The 19,511-nt window shown below is 50.8% G+C and overlaps 1 protein-coding gene across 1 annotated transcript; it reads right to left on the bottom strand.

The window, feature by feature from the left end:
• Positions 1 to 5,845: 5,845 nt before the first annotated feature.
• On the bottom strand, positions 5,846 to 19,188 carry LOC308057251 (hydrocephalus-inducing protein homolog). The gene is made up of 3 exons (XM_080411395.1): positions 16,636 to 19,188; positions 13,102 to 13,236; positions 5,846 to 6,439 (listed from the first exon to the last, which is right to left on the bottom strand). The coding sequence occupies exons 2-3, from the start codon at positions 13,144 to 13,146 to the stop codon at positions 6,236 to 6,238; spliced, it is 249 nt and encodes an 82-aa protein (XP_080267521.1). The 5' UTR covers positions 13,147 to 13,236; positions 16,636 to 19,188; the 3' UTR covers positions 5,846 to 6,235.
• Positions 19,189 to 19,511: the final 323 nt, after the last annotated feature.

Here is a 19,511-nt window from a genome sequence, read left to right as displayed (position 1 = left end):
CAAACGGCCTGGGAAAATCCAAAGGAGGAAAAATTTGTCACCATTTGTCGTAAAACAGGAACCCAAGGGCCTGAAATAGTATTAGTCAGAAATTACAGAAGTGTAGTACCAGCACTTTCCCAAGGAATATTCCTTCCTTTGGAACGTACTGCCATGGGAGCCTACAGAAGCTCATAGCTACAAACCCGCAAAGCAACTGGACAAAGGCTTGGAAGGTAAAACCATCAGAAGTGATTAAAAAAGATGGGAATAAAGCCTCCAGCACAGAAAAATACTAACTCCAGGGCCCACGAGGCAGAAAGCACATACACTGCCTGCTTCTACACGCTTTGCTGAGCATCCCCTACTGCTGCTCTCCTGGAGAGGAACCGGGCACACAGACACACTTACACTTACGCTCCTGGCTGACACCAGCATCCCCCAGGGAGAGACCAGCACGCAGCCACACAGAACAAGGGCACACTCAGCCTTTGCCGCTTACCTGCTCACTCAAGCACCAAAACATGCAGAGGTTTTGAAAGAAAAGGGTTTAGAAAGAAAAGAGTTTAGAAGGAGCCTGCAAAGCAAGTTTAACAGTCTTCTGCTTTGAAGGACGCAAAGCATGGGCACCATGCAGTGTCCAGCACTTACCTGTGTCGTAGTGTACTGTCAGGGGTCTGGAATAATCACCCGTCTTCTGTGGGTGGAAGTCCACTGTTACTTGCACGGCATCGCCAATCCCAAGAGTCCCAGCAGAGCGATCAACAGAGAAAGGGCTGCAACACAGAGAGGCACATCAGGATTACTGTGGGACATTTGGGGACTATGTGGCTGTCTCGCTCACTTCAGCTCACCTGCGCAAGCAAAAAGCAAACAAACCACAGTTAGCAGAAGAAAAAGAGAACCGACAGTATCAGAAACTGAGCCACCAACTCGACTCCCGAAGAGCTCCAGCCCTCAGAACATCCTATGCTATAAAACGACCTCGTCTCCCCCATACCCTGCATCCAGTTCTCTGCAGCAAGGCTCAAGAGTCTGACTGCTAGCGGTACGATCGGAGGAGGGTTTTTGAAGGGCACAGAGATGGTGAGGGTTATTTGCATGCACAGCCTGACACGGACTTCCTCAGGAATCCGTCTTTTCCTGCCACCTATACACCTCAAGAGATACAAATGTCAAGACAATGCCTGTCCCAGTGAGATTGCAGCCTGGAAATCAGACAGGGAGAAGAGAATTTCTTCTTGAAGACCAGAGAATAACTGGAGTTTAAGTTGCAGAATTCAACTCTTTTTTTTTTTTTTTTTTTTTTTTACCTTGAAAGCATCCTGGTTTTGCCTAAGAAAGGGCACATTTTATCAGTGTTTCAGTGAAAGCTGCTCTAAGCAAAGAAAAATCTGTAGGAGTGCAAAGGCACATTAGAGTGATACAGAAACAAGAAAACAAGACACAAAAGGAGTACCCATTTACAGTCTGAACAATTAAATCTCTAGCTAAATGAAGCACCATTAGCAGGAGCATATCGAGGCAAGTTTAACAGGAGGTTTTCGGTGTATTCACAAGCAATGCAGTCTGGGGCTCTGGGTTGTGATCCAGGCTTGGTAACTGTTTGCTTGGCCCGCTGGAGAAATTCTGTGCAATGCGTTGGAAATAATGATGAAAAGGTGTTGGTGTACTTTGGATTTAACACGAGCAATTATGATTTGTGGCCAGGTAAACAGCTCTTGGCTGACAGACACATAATTCAGTTCTTTAACGCTCAGGGAAAAGTCAGATGCAACATGCTCCTGCACAACAGCAGCTGGGCTTTGCGGCTCCTGTACAGCCTCACTTAGAAAGCAAAAGTTATTTGGTTTAGCGCTTTGCTGGTGGTCAATTTGTCACCTCAAAAACACCTTCCAGAGAGTTTCCCAGTGATTAGGGAATGCAGCCCACAAAAATAATGAGAAAATCAGGAGCCATGCACGAGCTGAGCTTCGTTCATGTAAGCAGTGACAGCTGATGAAATTGCTGGAGTTCCTGCTCATTAAGGAGATATTGCTGCAATTAGGGGCCTGACCTGCTCCCATTACAACAGCAAGAACGTTGGTAGTGACTAATGGGGAAGCACTGGGCCTGCAATGTTCACGTGCTGGACCTGAGACTTTTGAGAGGGAGGAGGAAAGCCAAGGTGCCACCAGCCTCAGAACCGGACTGCTCTCCATGGCCCTGCACCTGCACTGGGGGTTGTGCCTGGTTATACTGGGCAGGGCTCTGCTGGTGCTTGGCTGGCATCACTGCCTGCTGGGGGAAAGGCACAGAAAAATTCCCCCCCACCTTTTTTTTTTTTCTGCCCCCCCCCCGCCCCCCGCCCCAAACATGGCCAGAACAGAAAAGCTGCTGTTTAAGGGCCACAATTCAGCACCACCTCCTATCCCGTCCCCTTGTCTGCATACCCCTGCCCTCAGATAGCTGGGATGGGAATAACACTCCTGAGGATGACTTCAGGGGGTGCCCGAGAAAGAAGGTATCTTCCCATCTTCAAATTATCAGAAGAAGAGGATCCCACCGAGGTCAGGATTCATTCTCAGGACTGAGAAACAGAGCACAAGTCAGATACCTCACCTCCTGCCTCCCACCCCATGCTGTACCCACGGGACAACTTTGTTACTGCTGTCGCAGCTTGGTATCCCTCACGTAGACCTGGTTCTCCAAGACCCAGAGGGATGCAAGGTCCATGCTTAACCTCAACTCTGAACTTCAGTGCACGTCACTAAGCTGTTCCCTGCAGCCTACAGATAAGAGATGCTAAGGAAACGTCCCTGACACACTAACAGCCACATGAAAGCCACTGCCAAGAGATGAAGCTGGCAGGCTAAACTCTGGCCTTTTAGCCATTAATTGTGAGCTGCTCTTTAGGATAATTCTTGTCCTGTTAGATCTACCCTGTTAGTGAATCACTACTGCTCCTGAAACGACAGGAAAGATAAGGTTTGGAGGTTTTTTAACAGCTTCTCTTCTGACATGCTTTTTAACTATGCCCATTTGTACGTTTGCTTTGTTGTACAACATCTAAACTGTCACAGGTCCAGATCTCCCAGCGGTGCCTTGCAATCCCCGGCTTGTATAAACTCATCTAGCCGCACCAGCCCGAGGGAGACCTTCCCAGCAGAACCTGATGAGATCTTGCCCGTTACTGCCCTGCAGAAAGGGAGCAACTCCAGACTAGTAAGCAATTTCATAGGGATCTGTTCTGGCATCTGTTGTCCTGTCTTTGTACATCCTGTGGTAACTCTCCAATCCCACACCTCGATGTCGTATATGGGTCCTACAGGGGGCTCCTAGCACTGCACCTTGTAGCATCATTTCCTGAGCTTTCAGAGCCTGGTGGGACATTCCTTAATGTATCTTCTCAGACGGATCCTCTCTGACCCCAAAGCACAGCGTAGCACAAGGTCTGTAACATCAGGAAAAGGCAGTGCTGCGCTGAGATCTGCTTCCAGACGCCATTTTCAACTGAAACGTACTGGAGTGACATTTATCTCCCTGAATGCCATGGAGAAGAAACTCGTTATCCAGCCTTAACAATGAGAACGACAGGAAGAGACTTTCTATATTTACACTAGTACTGCTCTGACTCTCCAGCCTACTTGTCACGCTGGCTGGGAGGCCACTTCTTTCCTGCTGGGGTTGCTGGAGCCACTGAGCTCACCTGGGACCTCGGGGCAGGTACCTGGGCAACTGCTCACAGCACAAGCAGCAGGGAACCCACTGTCACACAGTGCAGTCCCCAGCACTGGCTGGAAGAACCGCTCCTGGCACACCATGGCCTCATCACACAGCGAGAAAGAACGTGGGAGTTCTGCTCTCGGGCTGCAAGGGAACGTGCTGACCTGGTCAAGAGGGGGGAACACTTGGATTCTGAGTGGGGGATACAAGCTTGGGGCACTACAGTCCAGATACTGGAGGGCTGGGCTGCCATTCACTGGGACACAGCAGAACTGCATGCAGCCGAGGGATGGGAAATGCAAACACCTGTATTTGGGGTGGAAGAATCCCTGGCAGTACAGGCTGGTGGGCACAAAAGCCTTTCTACGGAAAGGGAGCTTAGAGGCTGCGGCACAGGACATACAGGGAGATGCTGGGATAAAGGGCTTTGCACAACCTGGAGGAGGACAGAGCAAGGCTGGTATTACCCGATCTTACTTCTCGTGTTGTGTGCACACTCGATCGAACTCTGACACTGGTCTTGCTTTGAGCGCCGTGTTTGCTCAGATGATCTCCAGAGGTCCCTTCCAAAGTTATTCTGAGTTTCTCTTCTCCATCAGCCCGATTCCATTTCACATAGCCCCCAAATTTCTCATATTTCCTATACATCTGTGCATATATGCAAACAGATGGTAGACAGACAGGCACTGGAGGAACTCAACCTCTAAGAAAGTTCCCAATGAAGAATTCATTATGACATTTTGCTGAACACTTAAAGCAAAAAAAAATAAAAAGAGCAGAAACACAGGAACTTCAGAGTATTTAAAAAGAAATCTGAAGGAAAGTGGGGGTGACCTAATTAGAATAAAACACTGCTTATACTCAAAGATTTAAATCATCAGTTTGAAATTTCAAACTGGCTTTCAAAAATTTGTAATGAAATGGAAGAGATGACTGATGCCTTCAGCTGACATGGGAAATCTTACCAGCTTTTGATCTCTGCAGACACACACAATCCAGTTATTCAGAATTCTACTTTTTTGTGTGTCATATGAAACTTTTGTAACGCTTCCCATCTCTCTGTTGCAAATCAGGACTGAAAAATTTAATTGTTGAAGTTCAGCATAAAATCCCTATCAAGCAGGATTCAACACACGCTGGATCACTCAACGAACAGTTGGCAAGGACGTTGCCAAGAGATGCCAGACACGACTGGGTATCTGTTTTGGTGGTGACGACTAGATCTGGAAATCCCAGAGGGAAGCTGTACAGGGATTTACAAGGTCCTGCCTACGTATTTCCACAGTGACAAGCAGCAGCCTGCTTGAATAGCATCCTGGAAGCCTGTTTCAACAACCTTGCCAGGCTTTGGTAGGAGCCTCTTGGACCCTCACGCTTCCCAGGAGAAAGAGCAAAGAGCTCTTGACCCCTGTTTTCCTGGGGAAGAAACTGAAGCAACTCAGGTGCACTAAGGCAGACAGCAGGTCTTTGCTGCATTCTGGACCTCAGCTCCTGCACCAAGACCTCTGAGACCAAGCAACTCGGAGCTAACTACCAGCCAGCTGAACTGGTTTCCTTGCAGGTGCAGTGTCAAAAAGGCACTACCCTCTCCAGTTCAGCAAACTGGAAAACCAGTGACTGTCTTCTGAGACCAACAGGAACAGTACAGGCTGTCCACAACGCCGCACATGTCAGGCACCTGACCAGGAGACTGCCCAAATACCACGTGCTTGTGGCCTCCCAAGGAACGTGTATATTTGGCCAACAGGGCCACATACCCATTTCAGAAGGCACTGAAGATCAAGGAGCTTGCCGGTAGCTACTGCAAAGTGCTAGAGCACTTTCCAGGAGATCTGAGAGAGACAAAGCTCTACAAGAGGCTCCCAACCCACACACCAGGTATTTGCTGCATCTTTGGCCTGTGCCCCCGCTGTAAGGCATTCCTCTTTGGGGCTGTAGTGCAGCTTTGAAGCCACTGCCAGCTCATCTCCGCTTAAGAGCTCATTCTAATGAAGAATATTGGATCCCAGGGACCAGATCAAACCTACTGGAAAACCAGGTTCTGGACCCCACAGGGTTTTTGTCAGGGTCTCAATACCAATTGCTTTGATCTATCATCTCTGATTGCACTTGCTACTCGAGATAAGATAAACTGCTGATAAATTCTTAAATGTCCCTTCCACCAGCTCAGAGCTTGCCCATTTCTTAACACTGCCCTTGGTCTGCAGGAACTGAGCTCCTAGAGCTGTCGTCTGCCCCGCAGGATCTTCCACAGCCCAAGGGCAGTCCAGCTGCCTTCTTACAATTGCTCTTTCAGTCTAACAGAATCAGCCTTGCACGACTGTGCACTGAAGACACCGTTGCACTATAAAACTCCACTCTGCAGCTTGCAGAGTTTTAGCAGAGGTTGCGCCATGCTTCAAACACTATAATCAACAGCAAACCCCACGTGCCCTGCCCATCTCCAGCCACGGCAGCAGCACGGCAGCTCACATGCTCTGGTTCCTTTTTGTCGCTGTTTCCCAACTATATTATCACACCACAGTGTTTTGCACAAAAAGAGATGAGCTCCCTACCTCTGAGTGCTGATGCAGTAGCGGGCCACCCGGTTACCAACGTTGCGAACCAGCAGCGTTTTCTGGGTGCTGTACTTGACGGGACAGGCTGAGAAGTTCACCTGGTCGGGGAAGTCCAGGATAGCTCGGGCACCTATAGCTCGGATAGGCACAACAAACTTCTCCCTTTCTGTGATGCAGATGAGCTCGTGGAAATAATCCTGCAGGGAAAGAAACAATCTCAGCACAATGCTTTTAGCACCATTCCCACGGCAGAAGGAAAACTGCTGTTTTCTAGGACTGTAGCAGTATCATTCAGTAACGCAACAGTACCTTTTACCTTCATGACCTTTCATTCCAGTAGCATGACTTGCACAGGGTTGTTAACTTGCAAAGAAGAAACAAGCCCACTGATTCACCCGCTTTCGCAGCAAGCTGGCAGCACCACAATTACCTGATGCTTTGATTCCGAGGCACCAAAACAGAGTCGCTTCACGCAAGGGATCACAGCACTAATGGAACCTGCTTCGATCGCCACCGCAGACTACTGGAAGCACCACTGAGAACCCAGCTGTGCCACAGCACTAACTCCAGTGCCAGCAACGCGGCGACCTCGTTGAAGCTCGCCAGGCGATGCTCAGGTACACTTTCAAAAGGACTTCACCACATACGTGAGCAACAGTCAGTCGCTGGGGAAATGCTTCACAAGCTGGACACGGTAATTGCTGCGATGCCAGGCGAGTGTAGGGTACAGCTGTATTTCTCACCCCCTCCCACAGCGTTACAGGGCCAAGGCTGGGGACACGCACCCTTCAAAAGCCATCTGACCCATCTCCCCACACCAGAACCGGCTCAGCTCTGCACCCAAAGTGTCCCTAGAGATGTTTCACAGGTACTTCAAAGCACTAACAACTCCACCCCTGCCCTCAGCAGCCTACACCAGCTCTGCACTGCAATTCAAGAGAGTTCTTCTCTGCCTAATCTCAGTTTCCCTTTACATCTCACCCCAGCCCCAGGGGACACAGAGACAGCTCTGGCTGATGCCTTAATCACACCCCTCTGTAAGGTCTGTTCTAGAGGAGTAAGTGACGGGGTGCCTGGTTAGCACACCCACCCCAGGCAGGCGGCATCGGGAGCTGCACACGGGGGACACTCAGACACCCCGCCAGAGCAAAGCCGGCTGTGCAGTCCCAGCCACTGCCTTCTGCAGAACAGAGCCAGGCAATCCCCCCCCACCCCGGCTGCCTGGTGTTTAGCAGCAGGAAGGCAAATCAAATTACCAAAATCATGTTACTGTAGGGATGAGCAGATCAGACCCCAGATGGATGGCAGGCACCGCTGGCTGCGCTGCAAGTACCACCTTGCCCCCATTGAAATCTGTGAGGAAACTGTTGCCCCAGGGCCAGGAGCCATTGCCCCCAGCAGGCTCTTATCGATGAGCTGATCAAAGCTCTGCTTCTCATCAGTCACTCGCTGCCCTGATTTTTGCCCCGGTGCTTTTAACTCATTTGATATTCTTGTAATTGTTGAAGCAGGAAGCGCTTTGATTTAGGAACCGCACACAGCGGCAAACTCCCTTCAGCAGAACTGATCCGGATTCCTCCACGGCTGGGATTTCCTGCTCCCATCCCCTCCTGGAAGGGCCCTAAGGCAGCCAGCCCAGGCACAGACACGTACCCAGTGCTCCAACACAACAGCTGACACCCAGCGCCTCACCCACCACCCAGCGCCTCGCCCACCGCTAAGGTTGCCAAAACAGGTGCTGCCCCATCCAAGGCACAAAGAATAAAGAAGGATCTCTTTTTCTAGACATCTCAAACAGTCACCCTACAAACTGCACAAGGGCTTTTGCTTCTCCTATTTGGAAGGTAAAATACTAGCAAGGGAACTGCAGCAAGCAACCTGCAGGATTTAACATCATATTGCAGGCAAGGGTTTCATCTTCAGCAAGTCTTTGTGAATTAGCAAATTTGTACTCAATCTTGCAGCCCAAGCCCTCTAAAATAAAAGCTATGGGCAGCCCATATGACTTTAAAGCACCCATTATCTCCCGGGTACTTCACCTCCCAGACTGCTCAGATGCTCAGAAACTGCATTAGCAAATGGAGAGTGCCATTTGCTTTTGCTGTTGTTGTTATTTCGGCCACACTACTGTAACAAAGGCAAGTCCAATTGAAAGCTACCTGCCTTAGTCAGTCTTGGCATGCCATATTTACTTACCTCTCTCTTCCAGATGCCAGGTAGACAGAAGAGGATGCAAGTACAGATCAGCAGGGAGATAAAAAAAAAAAAAGGAACTTCAACAATTGGAGGTATTTGAGGGAAGTAAAAGGAAGTAATTGTCAAGTCCTTGTCATTGCTAAGGAGCAAATGGATCAACAGCAATGCAATTAAGAGCCCAAGAAATAAATACCCCCCAAAAGCAAGCACTGGCAGCCTTCCCAGCTCCCTTGCTGGTGAGGGGCACTGGGACCACCTGCACAGCAACGCACAAGGAAAGGGAATTCTTTCTCCAGGGACCTGAGGGCAAGGCTAAAGCAGCAAGGGTTTGGTTTCACAGAGACAACCACGAGCTTGGGAGAGAAAGCTGCCTCTCGCCATTCCTGCAGATGCACATTATGCTCCAAGCCCCCTCTCCAGGGACACCGTGGGACATGGCATCCCGTGCAAGGCTTGACTCAGCACTTCAGAGCGGGCTGACCCTTCAGCCACGCTCTACCACCCCACCAAAGTGGGACCTTGCACCAGGCTGAATGCAGCGTCAGCCCAAACAGGGGGAAGGCCAAGGCAGAGGGGTGCTAGGCAGAAGCTGGCTGCTTGTGTCGCTGTGGACCCATGGTCCCTTAAGCTTTTGAAAGCTGAATTGCCCCCCTGGGGGGGGAACGGGTTGCAGTCTCCCCTGCAGCACTGCCTCGTGCTACCGGGACACTACCTCTGCTACACGCTTGCTTACAGCCTGGGCAACTGTTGAGACCAGTTCAAAATCTCGTTCTGCTTCGCAACTGCAAACCCTTAGCAGACTGTTTAAGACCAGGTTTCTAAATAGACATGCCTGGATGACAGAGGGGCTGCAACCCATCTATGCTCTAAAGTCTGTTGTGTTTAGACACAGCTTCAGGCTACAGATTTTCATGAAAACATGACTTCATCCTTCATACAACTCCCCTCTCCATTGCAAGGATGACAGACAGTTGTACGATGGTTCCCCTTCTCTCACACCCCTGTGACAAGCAGGAATTTACAAGCTCTGGCCTTCCAGGTATCACCACTGGCATCTGAACTGGCACCCGCTGGAACTGAAGCAGCTGCTCATCTCTGATGTTGTTTCAGGCTCTCTGCAAACTCAGGGGCTAACGGTAATACTGCCACAGCGATATCAACCTTAGCTGCCCACAACACCACACTCGGATGTCAGATTTCCTGCATAACCCATCCTAAATCCTGCACTGAATTCCTTGCAGCAGACGACTTGCACAGAAAAGATCCTTGTAGCATGAGGTCACACGGCAAGCCAAGCAGGGAAAGCTCCCGCTGAAACCCTGATATCAAAGGCTGGAAAATAAGGGCCATGACAAGAGAGGAGGGACTGGAGGATGAAGATCCAGTCGCAGGAGAAGGGGGTGCCCCTGCGCCTGCCCCCCTCAGCTGCCGGTTCGCAGCACTCTGAAATGAGTCGCTTAGCTCCAGGTTCGTTTGGCACCGGGCCATTTGCCTTGGTCTTCTGCCCCTTTCCTCCCCACACGAGCCATCTGGAAAGTATACTTGGAATAGCTTCTGGGCGCTACAAAGCATCTAACAGGGCTGCGCTGAATTGTAAAGGACTTCATTTCACCGATGCAGTAACTCGCTGTCCTGTCGTATTTCATATTAATCAATGTGCATTAATTCAGTCTCCACCGAGCACCAGTAATGAATTTCACAAACCTCACAGACTGAGCTGGCATTGCCGGAAAATAATGTATGGCTACAGTGAAAAGAGCAAGAGGGCAAAACAGAATAAGCTGTGCTGGTTTTATATGCTTCTTCCTTCCTTCTTCCTTTACAATAAACTATTAATAAGCCTGAAGGACACACAAATGGAAGTGTTTCTCTCTGTTGTTAATCTGCCAGTCAGTGCCACAATGGTTCCCAGTTCAGCAGAGACTGTCAGACCATAATGCAAGGACACGCAGGAATGTGGGCTGGCACAAGAACACCCACGCTGTACAACTGGAGCCACAAAACAGAAACGTGCAAATCAGAAGCAGCAAGAGTAACTAAGTGGAAACGCTGCCCAGCAGAAAAATTAGCAGTTCATTTATAACACAAGTGCCAATAAACCAACAGACACGTCAGCTGTTTATTTATTTTCTGACAGTCCGAGCACGTGGCACATTCCCAAATGACTGCGAGACAGTAGGAAACTGCTCATTTTCCAAGAAAGGGCTACGTGGCATTTCAGCCACTAACAACTCACATGGCCCGATTACTTAGGGCTTAGCCACAATTTTACTCCTTTCAATCAGGAGTGACTTCACTGAAGTCAGACTTACTCCAGGGAAGAACAGTTTCAAAGCAAGAGAATTATATAAACCAACTCTCAATCAGGAAGACCCGCATCCCAGTTCACTGGGTTACCCACAGTCCCTGTGGATCGTGCAGCATCAGGGATGTAGGGGTTGTTCAAAGGCAGCACTCCTGAGCCTTCCACAACTAACACAGATACTCTGCAGGCAAGCAACTGCAAGCCCAGCGCAGGTGGCTTTACAGAACCATTTCCCAAAGCCTGCCTCTTGGCCAAGGGCTTTGCAAGGTGCTCTGCGCCTCCTGACCACGCTGTGGATGCATTTCTAGCTCAGCTACAGCACTCTGGCACTTTGCTGATTCACACTCCATCATGTATGAGCCAAAACATTCCGTTTGTACAAAATTCTGGTTCTGCTGTACAATCCCCATGTGCTCCTCACCAAGAAGCCCACATCCCTCCCCCAATGCCCTGCAAGGAGCACAAAACCCAGTTCGGCAGAAACCGCCGTGGTGTCGCTGAAGCTGTGCAGAGGACCTTGCTGGCACAGCTCCCTAATGCCACACACTCACCAGTTCAAGGGCAAGACAAGGGACAAAGTACTGGACATGAGTGCTCCTGGGGGTTCTCTCACCCTACTTCTATTTGGGGTGATGTTCATCCGTTGCTCTGCTGCTTCTCTCTAGTTGAAGAGCAGCAATTTGCCCTTCATGGGAACCAACTTACTTCCACACCCAAAATGAATGCTAATTCATACTAATAAATCGCATTTTAAAGGAAACAGCGTCCTCTGCAAAGCCTACCTCGGTGAGATTATGCTCTTATGTCACTTGGGCAGTATGGAGAACTGCCCTAGGCCAACATCATTTTTACCTTCCATACGAATGACGTAAAACCATTTCTCAGTCCCTCCCCAAAGCAACAGATCATTTCACAAGCTCAGGGAGCCAGGGACCGCAGGGCATCTCCTCTTTAGTTTGCTACAGCCACGCTGTTTGAGGATAGGACAGGGCATTAAACTAAATCTAAGCAGCGAACGCAAGATGAGAGAACAGCTGTTCCCAAAGGGATCCTGCGCCTCTGGCCTGGTGCGGAAACGCCAGCTGGCTCAGAGCGACCCCCTCACCTTGCATCACCCACAAAGTCACACAAAGAACCCTGCCAAGAGGCAGCAGAGTGCTGGTGCAAAGAATCAGCCTGTCTGTGTTCCCCTGCGATGCTTCCTCCCTTCCATGCCATGTGCTAAACCCTTCTGCATTAACAAGCCTCCAGACCACACTGTCACCCCTTCACATCACGGCACAGTGCAAGGCTTGCCAGAGCCACAGCACCGATGTTCCAACCTGCAAGCAAAAGCATGGCACACGGGGCAGGGAATAGGTGCCAGCTGACACAGCAGCCACAGCCACATGCACGCAGGCACAGCCACACCAGCGTGACTGCCCAAAGGCTCCGGGGTAAGTGTCTGCCTGCAGATTCTACCTGCCCCTTCAATGCCTGGGTGTGCTCCAGATGTCTCTGTCATCTGCAGCACACCGACCCCCTGCTGATTAAAGACATCTAGAGCTCAGTGCGGCTGTGCCAGGCTGGCTCCCCGCCACGAGCACAGCGCATCTTCTCCCCTAGAATCACAGCTGGAGCACAGGCAGGCAAGTATCCTCAGGGGCAGCACAGCGGCAAGGCTGGAACACAGAGGGTATGAAAAAGCATCACCTTCGCTCCAGCCCAGGGTGAGGAAGGGAACTGGTTGCCAGATGGGAAAGAGGAAAGCTCTCTGCATCTATTCACTCCTCTAGTCTTTTCCATCATAATTAAGCCCCTAACACTGAGTAGAGAGGTGGGATGGCTAAACATCAACACTCCTCCTGGCCATTTTCCTACTGTCACACGTGCACCTTCCCCTACAAATGCCCAGGAAAGCACAGGGAGGGAACGCACAGCCCGTCAGTCCCTGCTGCGGTGGCATCGCATGGTGCTGCCAGCCAGGATGTGACCAGCTGCAGGCTGCCTGACCACAGCCTAGAGCAAACCTTGCAGCACGGCACGGGTTATAACCAGTGCGCAAGGAAAGTGCCGGCTTCAGACAGAACGTTCCGCTGTCTCACTGCTGTGTCCAACGTGATACACATTCCAGTGACTCCAGTTTTCAAAGGTGGTGGTCCTCACTCTGATCAGGCTCAACTTCGTGTCCTCCAAACAACAGGTCAATTTTAAATAGGCTTTTGTTATTTATAATTATCAGAACAAACCCATAACCATACAGCAACGGACAGATATTAGCAGTGCCGCAAAACCCACAGCAGACGCCCCGTTCTGAACCCAGCCCCGCAGCTTCGCCTCCCGCTGAAGGCACCTGTCTCTTGGGACCTCCAGTCTCACCTTGTTCTCATTGGGGGTGAAAACGATGTGGAAAGTCACAAGCATGCCAGGCGGTACTTTGCGGCACACGGCATGGTGGCTGATCAACTTGAAATAAGGTGACCTCTCCAAGGTGACCTTCAGCAGCTGAGGAACCTGCAGAAAAGGTAAGAAAGTATGATTTTGCAGCTCGTGGAAACAGGAGAAGAGACCTGCCGACAGCCTTCCTTAACCACCTTTCCAAAGCACTTTTAGCTCTGGAGGTACGTGCACATAATACACAAGAGTCAACATTAATCCCTTCTGCCTGGGCAAAACAGCTCACGGCCAGAGGCAGCAGGGCAATGAAGGAAGGGCCAAGCAGGGAAGACACCAGCAGCACCGAGATATAATATCTGAATCAAGCCACCCGTGTATTCAACAAGCCCAAAGAACCTGCCGGCTTCTGCCCGTACGCATCCAGGCAGACATGCCCCTAGAAGGGGACTGTGTTATCTGAAGGCCAAACAGTACGTGTTAATCCTGGGGGAAGGAAGAAATGCACTTTAACGTGCTGCGTTTGAGCGGGGCACTCAAGCTGCGGTGCTACAGTCATGCGGGCAGACCAGCAAGAGGAGGAGACCACACATAATGTGGCCTCACTGGGAATAAAAGCAGGCCTGAAGAGCAAAAGGAGGACCATGGGAAGACAAAGAGACAACCCCACAAACTGAGGATGGCTAGGAAAATTTACAGGGAGCTGTAAAGAAGCAAGGGAGAAGCACAATACGCTACAAGGAAAGGCTGATGCAGAGGATGAGAGCCAGCAACTTGACAAAGTGATGGAAAGCCAGGCGACCCCCCAGGCTGTGCCTATCAACTATGGGCTCCAAAGGCATCTTCTGCCTCGAGATACATGACCGGCACTGACTGGCGCTGGAGTCTCGGTTTTAAAAGCCAACCTCTGCTCTCCGGAGGCTCCTGCTGCCTGTGACCGTAGCCAGGCAGCTGCCAGCGCAGGCAAGCCAGATCCCTGGGGACCCCTGCCCACCCCCAGCAGTCCCTGCAGGCACCCTGCTGCACGGTTCTGCCCTCTGGGACACCACCAGCACACAGACGGCACACAGGCATTTCTCAAGCACATTGAGAGCGACGCCTGAGCACCAAATCTCAAAGTCTAAAGCAGGTGATTTGGACTGACGGGCAGCTTCACTGACAAACAACAAACCCACAGGAGGCTTGGAAAAAATGGAGGCTCGTTCTGCACCACCCACCCGAGCCTGGTAACCCGTGGCCAAGGCAGTCCTGAACTCTCCAAACGCCCTTGGAACCCAGCAGGGTCCTGGGGCAGCGGGTTCCAGGAGCCAGTTTCACAGTGCACACAAGCAGTTTGGTCACCAAGTCCCTTAGGAGAGGAGCACGTGTGGCTAAGACCTTCAGCAAAAGCCACCCGGAACACCTGAGGGTGCTGAGGAACAGCCTGAAGACAGAAAAGCAATTGTACAACACAGGTAAGAGCAGTAAGTATATAGCGAAGCACTTCTGTAGTTGCACAATTACAGAGCCTCTATTTGGAATATATTTTGCTGTCAGCTGGATTTTTAGGGGGCAAACAACTTCAGGCTGCCGTGCAGTATAAGATTCAGAAGAATCTGGGAAACCAGCGCGAAAACTCTGAGACAGAGCACAACACTGCTCTGCTCTTCTCCAGGACATCGCCAAAAGCCAACAAAATTAGAATAGAACACTCTCTCAGGATTATCATCTCTACCTTTCTGTATTTAGAACATACCAAGGATTTTCCTTAGAGCTGATCTTACTTTTACACCCACGCTCTCCAATGGTTGAGGTCTTACCGGCTTCAAAACTAGTTCGGTTTGGAAAAGAACCCACATTCACACATTGCCTCCCCCTTTACAGGGCACGTAAATCCCAAGGCGCAGCTGGACAAGTTTATTATTCCTTACTGGGAAGGGCAGAAATGTTATGCAGATGTTCTTTTCCACCCGAGGAAGCATGAACAGAGCAAATCAACTGTTTGCCTGTTGGCTGGTACTTGGCAAAGATAACCATTTTGAAGTGCTGCATGGATAATGGAGCAGCTGAAGCCAAAAGACTCAGTGGGAACGAAGCAGAGAGTAGGAAGAGAGAAACTGAGGCACATTTTAATTGGGGAAGAAGATACCTACAGCAAGGGGTGCCCAAAACCCAGTGCAGACCACACCAGTGGCATTCCCTGGGTGCAGGCACCCATGCCACATCTTATCCACGTTCCCAAGTTAAATGCCAGACCAGGAATGGTGCAGTACTCTCCAGGAATAACTGAGGGACCACACACGCATCCTTCCTAGCCAAAGGGTCTTCCCTTTTCGCCCACATCCCTGTCACAACCTGTTCTCTCAGGAGATTCTTGGACTTCTCCCGCTGTCCTTCCACCCGCAATACACCTTGGCAGCTTTTTTTTGTTGTCCACCTGTTTGTCCCCCCCAGCAGGTAAATCTGGAAATCTGGGGGGAATTCACCGGCTCTTGCGCACACTTCCATCTTCCCATCCCACCCTCCCCTCACGCATACCTCTTATTCTTCATTACAGAAGAGTACCCTTAATTACACCTCTCTTCCTGACCTTTCTCTGCTGCCAGTGCACTTACTGCTACAGATCAAGAGAAACCCTTGCGTGTAGGAAAGTGTGCAGGGAGAGAACACCGAGCTCAGCTCCTTTCCTCCCTCTGCCTTTTCCCACCAGCTTGCTCTTGGCACATGCCTCATTCCAGCAAATATTTCCCCAACTGAAATTCAAAAGGTCTCAACTTCCCTCTTTACAGTGGAACAAAACTGCTGACATTTTCCAACTTTTCCATTTGCAGCTTTCTTGGGAAATCTCAAAATGATCAGGTTTTTCAAGCAAAGGTGGAGACCTCCGAGGGCACTTGACTCTGAACGTGCTGTGGCTCTCCAAAGGGAAAACAGAGCATCACGTTGCCTCAGAAAAACCTGAGCAGAACCCAATTAAGCTTAGCAGGAGCCTGAAGCGGCACCTAAAGGCCTCCCACTGCTTCTGCTACATCAGTCTGTTTCCACTGCTGTTTCAAAACGCCTTTCCTGAAGCGCTGTTACCACTAATTATAACTTACTCCAGCATAAAGTGGAGAAGACCCCACCCCGAGCTCTGACAGCCCGTTCAGCTCTCTGTGCAGCTCACCCAGAGGCAGAGGTGCCCTGTGGAAACCAAGATTAACCACGGAGCCACCAGGACGCGGTGCACACTCGAGGGAAAGCACGAGGGCAGGGAAGAACTGTACAGCCCCCAACATTCCCAGCCGTGCAGGGCTTCCACGGGGAAAGGTGCTGACTAGAAAAGCTCCTTTCAGCGAGGTACTACCAACACACAGCCAAAACCAGGGCAAGAAACCTCAGCATGGCAAGATTTCCACCATCTTGCAAAATAAAGGTGGCGAGACCTTTTACTCCGGATGCGCTGTGCTGCAGCAGGTGACTGGCTGTGCTGTGCACCGCGCGGACAACACTGCTCTCCAGTTCCAGCACAGGGTTAAACTTCCACATCCCAGCACCTACCTTGTCCTCGTTCCTCAGAATCAGTGGCACTTCATAGACCTCGTAGGGGACGTAGCTCTGGAATACCACCTCTGACGGGAAAGGCTGGAACGAGTGCTGTTTCGGGGAAGGTGCCGAGAACTGCAGATGCAAAACAGAGTTTCAGCCGCTGGGAGAAAGATTCATCAATCAGAGAATACTACATCGGTCCCCAGTGAAGTACAGTCTCCCGGTGAGTACGCCTGCCCAGCTCACGCCAGGGGAACGGCAGCTCACCCACCTGTGCTCTGAGCAGATCAAAAGTTTCTGGGCCACACTGAGCAGGCTCAAGCGAGCAGCTCTCTTGCTGGCCGTTTCTCCAGGTTTCCTGCTCCAAAAGGCAAGGCAGCGCTTACCTCCGGCAGAGCGCTGGGCTAACAGTCACACAGCTCCAGAGCACTCACTGCGAGAGCCGTAAGCACTCGTGCAGCAAGTGAAAGCCAAGAATTTACAGGAGACTCCATGGGAAACAGTCTGGGGATTATCTTTACCCTGAGACAGTGACCAAGTCCAACCCATCCTCAAATCTCTTTTTTGATACACAGCCTAGAAACCATGAGGAAGAGAAGACAGGCCAAAAAGGAACACCGCCGTTAAGAAAGCAACAGATGAGGTGATAAGGTTCAGCTCCTTCCCCAGCACTACTGCTCAACTTGAGTAAGGCTGGACTTGGCATCTCCTTTTCCCATGAGCTTTCAACGGATGCTTCATTGCAGTCCATTATTGCCATGTCAGTTAGTACCACCACCGAAGCGTGCCTGACGACACACAGAAACAGCAAACGCTTACAGCGCAGAGGCATTACTTGGAGAAAATCCCTCCCTGCTTTGTCTCCCCCCTTCCAGCTGAACTCTTCGCACTCACAAGACACAGGCACATCTCCTGCTTCTCCACAGCAGTCAGGGTCGTGCTGAAGCCAGCGGCCACAGCACCCGGCCAGTTCTGTGCGTGCTCGTCCGAGGCGTTCCCAACCTCACACGCTGTCTAGGGCAATCCCCAACCAATTTGTTACAGGTCTCTTGCTGGCACTTTTCCACTCAACAGCCTACCTCAGTCATCTACCCCTTTGGAACGTGCGTTATACTAAGCAGATGTGTAAGAAGAGCAGCTTTCAACATACGTGTAAACAAACACTGATCCAGATAAAGCACACCTGCTCCCCTCTGCCCAGCGCCATTCCCCTGTGTACCTGGCAGCCTGCAAAATCTAACACCCCGTAAGGGTCCCACTCGTCGTTCCAACCCAAAGCATTCATGCAATTGCTTGAGCTACACCTTGAGTAGTTACCGTAGGCCCTCAGCCCCCAAAGGCCAACGCAGCCACCACTGAGGGCATCCGATGACCCCAAGCGTTTGACAGAGACTACACCAAACCAAGGGCTGCCTATTTCAGCAGGAGGGTGGGAAATTGCAAGCTTGCATCCTTGTGTCCCGCCCCAGCCTTCCTCCAGTATCATGCTTTAGCCACAGAAGCTCGTCTCCAGCAAAAGCCACCAACTTCAGCAGAGGTGCTTTATATGGGCTTAGTGCAGGCCAGGACTTCAACAGCTCACTGGGGGAAAACGTTTCACCTTTCCCCCAGCAGAAGGAACTCCACCACCACCAGCAGCAGTTTGAAACGACAACAGGACTTAGTCACCAAAGTATTTAGATAAGCTGGAGGCAAGCCTGTCACAAGCATAGGCCCACTTCAAATGTCACGTCAAACAGCAAGGAAAAGGGCAAGAAAAGGCTACCTTTTGACGGGAGGCTTCACTCACGTCGAGAAGCTGGGTAATCTGGGGCCGCCGCATGTCCCGAGTGCTGGCCAGCCTCTGCTTGGTGCTAAGAGTCATCTCCTTCAGGAAGGCAGAGGGAGTCAGCTGAAATGCAAAACACCAGCAAGAGCTACAGAACTGCCTTCATTCAGAAAGGCTTTTCTTGTTCAAGAGCCACTGATGAATAATTTGTGATCACAGCCACTAGGATAGTCCTGGAAGTCCCATAATTACCCGCTGAAATATTTAACATCAGTAAATTAATGATAGAGAGCGGAATACACATGCTCCAACCAAGTGGCTCTGTCCCATTAGCTTCTCCTTTGTGATTTGATGTGACATGTTGGGGGATTTGGCTCTTCGGGCATTTGTTTCCTCTTCAGATTTGCTGGATTGAGCCAGTGACCTTTGAAGAAGGTCGGGAGGAGTTACCAGCAACCCCCTAACTCCATCCTTGCACAACGCTTACAACCACCACACGCATGGAGACGTCACTGCTGGGTGAGTCAGAGGAAAGCAGAGAAGCAGTGTTGTGCCAAGACCGAGGTGGAGAGGAATGGCTCCAAGTTTTAGTTATCTCTTTTGAATTAGCACTTGTTTTCTCTGTTCTGGCCTCCGAGACCCCTCCACAGAAGTATGCAGAGAGATCTCCTCGACAGAGCCTCAGCACCAGGTCGCCTTCAGCCAGGTGAGCTCTGGTCAGCAAAGGACGTCTGAGGATGGGAAGGAGGAATTGCCCTGACTCCGCTGCTGCCTGCAGCGCTGGGTCTGTGCTCTACACGGGATACGGGACAGAACAACTGGTCTGGAACCTGTTCCATCTGGGACCAGCCATGCCTCTCAAAGCCTTTGGGCAGAGTTCGAGCAGCCCACCACATGCCCAGCTGCCTGGAGGGCAGGTATGGTCAGAGCAGCGCTGGCAAGCATCCCGACGTGACAAAACATTGCTGCCCACACAAAGGGGACAGAACGAAGCACACGCTCACGCTTCAGCTATTCCGGTGCAATGCCCGGTACGTCCATTTAAATTGGCTCCGGTGGCACATCCAGACAGACTCTGGGCTTGCCCTGAAGCAGCACACAGTCCATCCCCTACTGCACC

Source organism: Falco punctatus (genome assembly GCF_963210335.1).
Source record: "Falco punctatus genome assembly, contig: scaffold_110, whole genome shotgun sequence".
Lineage (NCBI taxonomy): Eukaryota > Metazoa > Chordata > Aves > Falconiformes > Falconidae > Falco > Falco punctatus.
Note: the sequence above shows the minus strand (reverse complement) of the source record. Positions and strands in the feature narration are given on the sequence as shown.

Excerpts from the sequence above, each read along its gene's own strand:
- LOC308057251 (XM_080411395.1), bottom strand. The coding sequence starts at position 13,146 with ATGCTTGTGACTTTCCACATCGTTTTCACCCCCAATGAGAACAAG. Across the intron at positions 6,440-13,101 it reads TCACCCCCAATGAGAACAAG|GATTATTTCCACGAGCTCAT; the intron begins GTGAGACTGGAG and ends CTTTCCCTGCAG.